Source organism: Protomyctophum parallelum (genome assembly GCF_964188405.1).
Source record: "Protomyctophum parallelum genome assembly, chromosome: 22".
NCBI lineage: Eukaryota > Metazoa > Chordata > Actinopteri > Myctophiformes > Myctophidae > Protomyctophum > Protomyctophum parallelum.
Window position 1 is genome coordinate 12,724,793 of NC_139714.1, and position 10,002 is coordinate 12,734,794.

The following is a 10,002-nucleotide window of genomic DNA, read 5'->3' on the forward strand; positions in this document are numbered from 1 at the left end:
GCGTGCTGGATGCTCTGCTCACATCAACTGGAATTCAGCTGGAATTTGAATGAGACAGATGGCGGTAACTGGCGGTAACTTAAGCATGCTTAAAGAAGGAAAACGATACGCACATCCCAGTTTCCAAATACGGTGCTGGACCCAAAAAGTGACTAAATGAAGAATGTCTGCACACAATATAATTCAGCTCCCCGTACTTTTTATTTCAACCTAAATACAACAACGTTTCGCCCCTCCGGGCTTTATCAAGTCTCGTGTGGGAGAAGACAGCATGCTCCCACATGAATGTTGGATGGGTCATATAGAGATTAAAAAAATAGATGCCTCATTGGCCGCTGCAGTTCGTTGGAGCCATTATGTGTGCAAGAGGGGGCGTGGAAGAGTGTGTAGGAAGAGTGCTGAAGGCACGCTGTGTCGCTGCCCAAATGACGTCACTCATGCAACTCCTCCATGTCTCTTGCTGCCACTCAAGTGACTACTGGCCAATCACAGCGTGTCTTTTCCGGGACTTACTTTACGCTTTCTCGCTTCCGCTATGCTTCTCGGGGAAATGTTGCCCCCTCTCGAGCACATACGCCCCTAAGAAGGAAGAGGCGTCTATGTCTATGGGATGGGTTTCACTTCAAAGTGTGTCATGCATCCGTGGTGGCACTGTAAACAGTCGTAAACAATGTTCCACTTCTATGAAAGAACTTACATGCAAGTTTGATAACTTTAATTTGTCCTAATGTTGGTACTAAATAACACTTAAACTCACTGCTGTACGTCTCTAAATTTTCTGATGAATTGAAAAAGGTGGACCCATGTTGTAAACAAGTGTAATGCTTTATCAGTGTGTCAGCCACAGAAACAGTCTTTGTACTAGTTGTGCTTTTATGTGAAATGTATACGCATTCTGCAAACTGTTCAATCAATCAATGCTAGACCGGGCAGGGAAGAGCGGCTGCTTCAATGCTTCAGCTCTGCACAGATCCACATGGGCAGGCATTCAACTTGCGGACACGGGCGCTCCTTATTAAGCGGCGGGGCGGCGGAGCAATAATGATCATTATGAGGATTGGCTCTGCGCATTTTGTTGTTGTAGGGCCTACGCACAGTGCTTATACCTGCCGACGGCAGGTATAAGCGCAGTACGTAGGTACAGGCTTTAGTTTAGACATACTATTGGTCCGACTGTCATTAGACCGACAACCTACCTCAAACCCTAGCCTAACCATAACCGCAAGCACGGAGCTGCGCATGTCCGACCGCATGTCCGACCGTTGTTTCCGCATGTCGATCCGTTGGTGTGTCTAATCTGCGTGTGCATCCCGGGGAAATAGGGGATTTATACTTCTACTGCTTGGTCTTTTACGTTTTCAGGCAAAGTAACCCTTAGCTGAGAGAGTGTCAGTTTCAGTGTCAGTGTTAATTTCAGTTTTTTGTTTCATTTTCGTTTACACATGATCTTGTCCATTTATATGTTGGATTCATCATTCACGTATTTTCAGACATGTTAAGGCTTAAAACCTCTATACTTCCTAAACTTGACCTTTGGCTTTGTACTTGGTCGGCCCTATTTCCCTCTCAAATGCATTGGGTGTAGACTCAGGGATCAACATTTTGCCCACCCTAAATGTAAATCCTGCCTATGCGCTTAAAGTACATACAACTCCAATTTACGGAGTCAAGAGGGTTATATTATCATATCATATTTGTACTTTGAGCTGTCTGAACTTGTAAAAAGTGTGCCATCAGCTCCACAGGTTGACTAGCTCTAAAAACAAAACAAACAACGTATAATGTATATGTGCCATGAGGGAGTGCCAGGAGGGATAGCGAGATACATCATAACCATTATTTGATTTGTTTTTGTTCTTTTTGTTTGTATTTTTGTCGTATGTTGCACCAAGGGTGGGGGGGGAAAGTGTAAGGGCACAATGGGAAAAAAAGGAAAAAAAGTACTTTTGACATGAATTGGACTATACTGTACTATACTGTATACTAAATAAAAGGTTAAGGTAAAAAATGTGATTGATTGATTGATTCAGGAGAAAAGTGTGCCCCTTATTAATAAGGGACCTGTACCTTCAAGTACCTCGGGGCCTGGACTGCCTCAACTGAACAGGATCTGAAGGTTCGGAGAGCACTTGCCTGGAAAGCCTTGCACGGGATGAGGAGAGTGTGGAAATCAGGCATGGGAGAAGACCTTAAGAGGCGGCTGTTCATTGCTACTATGGAGTCAGTACTGCTGTATGGGGCCGAGACATGGACCCTCACAGTACAACAGGAAAAAGCCCTGGATGGAGTCTACACAAGAATGCTACGAATGGCACTAGGTGTCACATGGACGGACCGCATCAGAAATGTGGACCTCTATGGGGACCTACCACGCGTCACGGACAAAGTCAGAGAGAGAAGGATGAGGCTGGCAGGGCACTGCGTCAGGCACCCAAAACTTGAGGCAAGTAAATTAACCCTATGGGAGCCAACCCAGGGCAAAGCCAGCAGGGGAAAGAAGCGTACCACCTATGTGTTGGATAGGAATTTGAGGAGGGCAGCGATCCAGGAATCCCGAGTTGGTGTTGGCTAGACCTCACTCTCGCAGCAAGAAGAATAAGGGACACGTCTTTTAGTTTCCAAATAAGGGACATTTCTATTGGCAACCCTAAAAATAGTAACCTAGTTTAGCACACGCCACACCAGGCCGCCACACAGAAAACCTGCCACGCGGCCTGTGACAGATCCACATTCAAACGCATTCAAATGCAACGCAAGGGATTAATCATTCATAACAGTAACTTGACTGCGACGCCTAATTCCTTTGCTTGCATGCTGTCACACTGGAATGACTGATCGGATATTATGCGAGAGACAGAGAGGGGGATCCGTTCTTTGCTGGGGAAAGTCGCCAGAGAGTGCCCCCACACACCGAACACACACACACACACACACACACACACACACAGGTAATGTTATGCGTATAAAGGTCCCAGCAGTTTGCAGGGATGGCAGTCGGATGTCTTCTCATTAATTCTTCAGTTCACTGGGCTGTGGGGAGACACAGGAGACGTCCCCTTAATGCTTTGAAACAGGGAGCGCAGTTGGCCCGTTTTTATGTATCCCTATCGCTAAATGGACACGCATCCTAGTCTCCCCCCCCACCTCTCACCAATAATTATACGATACACAGCAAGCACGCACGCACGCACATGCACACGCACACACACACACACACACTCTCTCTCTCTCGTCAGTTATTCAGGCATAAATGTAATTGTCTGTGTGTAGTGTAAACTGCAACTGTACCGTGTAGGGGTCCCCCATCCAGACCCATACGTGCCCAGGGGGGGGGGGGGGGGGGGCTGGTTCCGGCAAGCCTTCCCATGTCCAAAACGGTTGAGAAATGACGGAGTTATCGTCCGTGCTGGGACACGTACACATATACATATAGGGACACACATAGCTCCGTAATGGAGTGGTTGCACCACTCAAAAATCACACTCTGAAGTGAAGTGCGCCCACTGAATTCTCCCATATGGCGTCTTACGTCGTTCCATAGTGCCCTAAACAAACATTAAAATCCATAGACTGGCAGGCAATGGCTGGCAATTGGCAAACGATATCTGTCATGAGTGCATGATGCTCTAAACTAATATTGTAACATCCTCAAAGTCCATAGACTTGGCTGGCAAACGATTTACGTAATAAGTGCTCTAAACAAATCCATTCAAAATCCCATAGACTTAGCTGCCATATTCAAAAGCCATGCATTGGAGGGGCTAGCGCCCCACAAAAAAAGCGAATACTTTTCACTGGTTCAATGTATAAAAAACCACATAGTCTAAAACACTTTCACTTTTACATGCAGATGCTACTTTTGTGCATCGCTATTTGCCAAAGAAAAACCATAAAAATTTAAATACAGAGATGCACACACTGGAAAACGCTCACACACAGTGTGGATCAGAAATGTGCTGTCGTCTTTGTGCTGGAAACAATAACTATATGTACAGTATGGCTTATTTTCCAAAAGGTAGATAGCAATTCTTATATCGAGTTTGGAAAACCAAGCATGTGACGTTCCCCTCATGGTCTCAAAGCACATTATGAGTAGGATAGATGCAGGGTTAATCTATTTCGCTGCTGGTGCGCTGCCATGTTCAAAGGGAAAAACACATGTATAAAAGGCGTTTTCCTGTTCTGTGCTGAAACTGAGAGGAGGATGATAGCTTTGCTAGAGAAGCCTGCATCGGGGCATACATACAGACAGACAGGCAGGCAGGCAGGCAGGCAGGCAGGCAGGCAGGCAGGCAGCAGGCAGCAGGCAGGCAGGCAGCAGGCAGCAGGCAGGCAGGCAGGCAGGCAGAGGATCGGGAGATTGATCGGTAGAATGATCGATATAGATTGTAAAACACACAAAACGTGTCTTTCTTTTTTCCAAATTGAGAAACGGTAATGTTTATTAACATTTTTCTTTTTTTTATCATTTCATTTTTTCATTCTTTTTTACAAATATCACCATCAACATCTACTGAACTCAAGGTTTTATCAATAACCTTTACACTGAAAAAAGCACCAATTGTATCTACCTCAATGGTAGAGTCCAACAATTTGAAAAGACAGATCATCATACGTTGTATTAACAATAACTTGAAATATGCCAGCCTTCGAAAGGGCAGTTAAATTATTGAAAAACATTTATTTTACCCATGAGAAAAGAATAATTTACAATAAATTAGGAAAATAAATAAACAATATAAATATGAGTCTATTTAACATTAACACAATGCACTCAATATGTAAAAAAAATAAAATTAAAATAATAGGAGAATATTTCAGGCAATAATCCAATTAGCTCAGTGGTGGAAAGTAAGTATGTGTATATGTATTCAATTACTGTACTTTTGAGGTATTTTAGTTTTTTTTTTACTTTATTTGAGAATTTCCAATTATCAATACTTTTACTTGTTATATCAATATTGTACTTTTTACTCCACTACAATAATTTGAAAACCAATTTTACACTTACAAAATAGCCAATCTAAAATCTCAGACCTTGTAGATTGTGAAACATTTGAGTACTTTTACTTCTGTGCTGCAAGTACATTTTGATTCCAATACTAGTATTTTATTTATGTTTTATATTGTTCTACTTTTATTTTAGCAAAACAAAAATGTTAGTACTTCTTCCACCACTGAACTAGCTAAGAGTCAAAGGGTGGTACGGTATACAGTAAGTTGAGGTAAACCTGTCGAGGAGAAAGCCTCCCACCCAACTCATAAATAATACAAGCCTGATCATATTCTCTGTGCCTTCAATTCAGTTTCCAAAAGAACTTTGACTTGACCTTTCTTCAAGCGAGATGAAAAGGAGGCAGCGCTATCTGAGAGCGAGAGAGACTGTGACTCACTCTGACAATCTAACTGAAAAAGTTCACTTCAAGACTGGATTTGTCGTCTTGGAATTGCAGGGAAATATTAAATTACAAAAAGACTTTGTGTTCAGGTCCGTCAACATTCGAGGTACAAATCCTTCCTTTTACAAAACTGGATCTATAGTGTGAAAGATATTGGGGGAAAAAAACTTTTCCCGGTGTACAAAAAGAAAAAGAAACAAAGACAGCCACTTCGAACGAGGCAAGTGAAATGTGTATACCGCTTTTGGACGCGATGACGGAGAGGAAGGGGACAGTCAAGTTAAGGGAATGTACTGTACTGTATATCATCGCTGCATGGTGGAAACCTTGTGTCCAAAACCGTTCCCGATTCCTGATTGTACATTATATGAGGCTAATAATCACCAGGTAGGAAAAAAAAGGTGGTTACCCACCCCTGCAGTAAGTGATGCCTATACAGAATTGCAAACTTGAAAGAATGTTAAGAATTAATTCTGCTTTGCTGGTTGAGTCCTGGGGACAGAATATGAACTAGTTGCAGTCTGGCTCCTTAGCCCTGAGGTGGAGAACCACAGTTGTATTGTGAGGGGATGACAATTAATACGACTATATGGAATAAATTAAGCAGTCCCTGAAGCACAGATACAGTAGCTACTTGATATATATCAAAAAGAGAACTTGACAAATACAGTGTATTCAACCATTTCTGGAATGACATATCCGCTACACCAGTGGCTCTCAACCTTTTGTGGAGTATTGCCCACTCAGCGGTATAACAAGACGCCAGTAGGCTCCGACGCGGGGTGGCCACCACATCGGGGGTGACCACAGGTTGAGGACCACTGCGCTACGCAGCTGTGACCACAGGTTGAGGACCACTGCCCTACACAGCTGTGACACAGTAGGCGACGTGTTGTACCGTGGCGCAGAGGCCGCTGGTTCAGAAAGTGTGTCCTGTACTCAGATTCAGTCGTTGCTGGTGAGATACATCGCCTACACAGTTGTGACGAATAATGTTTGTGCTCTTATTAGGAGCAACAGAGATAATGAGCTGGTATAGTGTGTGGCTCAAGGGCACTTTGACAGAACGCATGGCTACAGTGGGGGGGGGGGGTGAAACTGGGACATTGGTATAGTGTTATGCCTTCTTCATGTTTGGTTGTATGCCGTGTTGCGTACTGCAAATAGCTGACCAACGATCTAGCAACAGAGCTGCTATTTTCGGTGTGCGACACTGGTGCACAACAAATCAGGCTTTAGTCATTCAGTCAAGGTCTGACTGCCACACGGGTGCACAGGCTTCTTGAATAAGAGAAGTACACAGTACAACCACGGTTTGTGACTGTCACCTACACAGTGGTGACAGACAGGAAGGCATTGTGGACCTTCTTGGTGCCCTCTGGTGCCCTGGCTCCGTGGCTCATCAGTTCCTGTATGGTCATCCAGTTGTCCAGGATCTTCTTGTTGCGTCTCTTCATCATCTTCTTGTGGCTGAGCTCCACGATGTTGATCTCCTTCCTCCCGTCGACGCCGCTTCCGGACCCCTCCCTCATCAGGCAGTCCAGCCGGCTCTTCTGCATGAACTCCCTCCTCTTCCGCTGCTCCCTGGCCCGCGCCAGATGCTGCTTCCTCTCCTCCTTGCTCCAGTACCTCCCCATCTTCATCTCACTCATGGTGTCATCGTCCGTCGTCATTCCGCCACTCCTCTCCTCCCGGATCCTCAGTGCTCGCTCGCGGAGGATGCGGTCACGCGCTGGCCGGCGCGCCACGTAACGGGTGCCGTCTGCACGGACTTTGACCTTCCACTCCAGGCGGGGCTCCCCGGGTCGCCCGTTTCCGCCGCGGTTCAGTGGGTCTTGGCAGATGCTGATCAGGCTCAGCTGGCTCTGGGAATACTCCAGAGAGTGCTGCTGGAGCAGCTGTTCCATGTAGCTCTGCAATATACAAGAATACATTGTCAGCATAGAGTAGAACAACATTGAACAACCCCAAATTGAATCTTTTCATCCAACCTCTCTGCTTAGTTGTACCTACCTGGAGTGGATTGCAGCCTCCTTGCCCATGGTGGGGAGCGGTGTGATAGGGTGAAGCATAAGGAAGCCCTCTTTGGGAACCTCTGGTCCTTCCTTTCTTCTCACACCTCTCGTCATCTGCAGGCAGGGCTGGGTCTGACTCTGAGGGCGAGGGGTTGCTCTGGTCTGGACTGCTGGAGATGACAGGGCCTGGGTCCGGTCTGTTTTTTTGGCTTGGTATGCCCTGGGGCTTGGTGATTGGGATAGGGCTGGAAGTGGTTGAGGATGAGAAAGAGGCCAGCCTCAGGTTCCTCTGGTTCGTAAGGTTGACGCGTCTTTGCAGAGAGTGGTCCGGAGATCTCTCCATACCCAGCGGTGTGGACCGGGCACTGTCCGCCGTGTTGTAGGCACTGGAGCTGTCCTTGTCCCCACGGACTTTGTCGCTGTCTGACCTCTCCGGGTGCTCGTGGATGTCCGCCAGCCTGCCGGCACCTTGAAGCCGCCTGTGCCCATCTTTTGGGCTCCATCCCGGAGAGCAGGACGAGGGCTGGGGCTTCCCGTCCTCGGGAGTCTGGCGGAGCTGGTGGGCCTGCATGATGCTCTGGCACTCCAGCTCAATGTTGTGAAGCTCCTCGTTTAACATCCTCAGCTCCTGCTCCACCCCAACCCCTCCTCCACCTCCTCCGCCTCCCCCTCCCTGCTCCGTCACGCTACACTCTATGCTGTGTCGGATCGAGTACACGCCGCACTCCCCTCCATTTCGGATCTGACACTTGAGCTCCACGAGCTGCTGGGACATGGCCGTCCTGGATCTCTGGTGGTCTCGGAGAACCACAGTCCCTCGGCCTCCCTGTCCTTGGCCCTGGGTGTGGGAATGCTCAGCCTTCCATCGGTCCCGCAGGCCCTGGGCGGGACTCCTCCTGTGGGGCTTGGCCAGCCGGCGCTCCGGGCTTTCTCCGCTCCGTCCAAACCCACTGTCCTTGTCCTGGGTGTTGGAGGAACAGGTCGCCGTGTCTGTCGTCATGTCGTCTTCTGCTGGATTCTGGATTGAAAACGTGTTGTGTTAGGGTTGATGTTCATTTCTTTTCTTCCCCCCTTTTCTCACCAATTTACCAATTTAGTCATTAGGCCACTGAATTCTACCCCACACACATTTCTGTGTGTTGTCCTGTGTTGTGGTCTTTTTTGTTGTTTTGTTGTGGTTTTCGTCAGATGGTTGGGATGGCAGAAACGTTGCATCCTTGCTAACTCTGAAAGTCCGTTCCAACTCTACTGATATACTGTATATAGCAGTAGTTAGAATGCATTTAGAGTTAGCGAGGAGGCAAAGTTTCTGTTTCGGCTATATATTTATAGCTATTTTACCTGGAAGGAAGCGAACCGGGAACTTTTTGGCAACATTGAGGAACACTTCTCAAAGCTTTAGACCACCACTGCCCCAAGTCACCCTCCCCCCTTTCTCTCTCTCTACTCTCACCTCCTCCTCCTCTCTTCTGTTGGCCTTCTCCTTCCTCCTCTCCTCCAGGATCTCCATCTTCAGCTCCTCCAGGAGCGCTCTCTGCTCCTCATCCAGCCACACCTCCTCATCCAGCTGAAAGAAAGAACACAGCACACTGACACCATGCTCTGTGCGTGCGTGCGTGCGTGCGTGCGTGCGCGAGCGAGCGAGCCCCAAGCAATCATGCCATGATGCTGTCAGTCAACATGGAAACGAAAGGCACTTAACAGGCAACTGCTGTTATCTGACAAGACATAGGCTGTCAAATAGTGCCATTATTTCTGTGTGCGCGCCTGTGCGCGAGTTTACCTGCATCTCCGGTCTAGTCACAAGCAGTCGGATTCTTCTGATATCCACACTTGACAACAGGCTCACAGCTTTCTCTCTATCTTTGTGCACTTCACAGCCGTTTATCTGGACAGTCAAAGAAGACACACAAACGAGCGTGTTTAATGCACTGTGTGTATATGGTTTTACTGCATACATTCGGAGAGATGAATCTTCCAGATTCCAGTGGTTCTCACTTTAAACTGGCTGTTTTGGAAAATCTGTGGGGAAAATAATAATGTTTTTAACAACACAAACCGTGTATGGGGGTGTGTGACAGAACATATTTTCAGATGGTAAGTCTGCTGCAAAATAGAATTGGGGGTGTACTTGACAGAAAAGTTTGACACGCACGTCTTATTACTGTGCATTTTGATTGGATGTGAGTCATTCAAATAACTGTTCCCGGTAACAGCACTCCGACAACATGTCTATGACTATAAGTATCACTTCACCTTATGTACCATACACCTGTAACCTAGCAACGGTCACCAGCTGTCATAAACAGCCACATTAACCAGAATCGGTTTGATACTGGCTGGAAATGTATTGTAAATCTACAGTTTTTGAATAGGCTTAGATTATTTTTATTATTATTATTTTTAACCAAAAACGTATGACCAGTTTAGGGTTACCCCGAATACAAACAGTTTTCCTACTTTCCTACTCGAGGTCCCCTAGAAGGGTACTGTAGAAAGGGTTTGTGGAATAATCTTTCATAATAATGTTTTGTCAATCCAATATGATACACAATGAAAACAAAACTGGAATAATCACAGAAATGCAC

The 10,002-nt window shown here is 46.4% G+C and overlaps 1 protein-coding gene across 1 annotated transcript in view; it reads right to left on the reverse strand.

Moving 5' to 3' along the window:
* Nucleotides 1-6,727: 6,727 nt before the first annotated feature.
* Nucleotides 6,728-10,002, reverse strand: part of LOC310853670 (PDZ domain-containing RING finger protein 4-like) — a gene marked incomplete at both ends in the record, with an annotated part of 32,083 nt that continues 28,808 nt past the window's right edge. Inside the window, 4 exons of the mRNA XM_083758065.1 lie at nucleotides 6,728-7,312; nucleotides 7,413-8,432; nucleotides 8,868-8,981; nucleotides 9,198-9,302. Of these exons, the coding sequence (XP_083614191.1) occupies nucleotides 6,728-7,312; nucleotides 7,413-8,432; nucleotides 8,868-8,981; nucleotides 9,198-9,302 (1,824 nt within the window). The remainder of the gene's footprint in view (nucleotides 7,313-7,412; nucleotides 8,433-8,867; nucleotides 8,982-9,197; nucleotides 9,303-10,002) is intronic.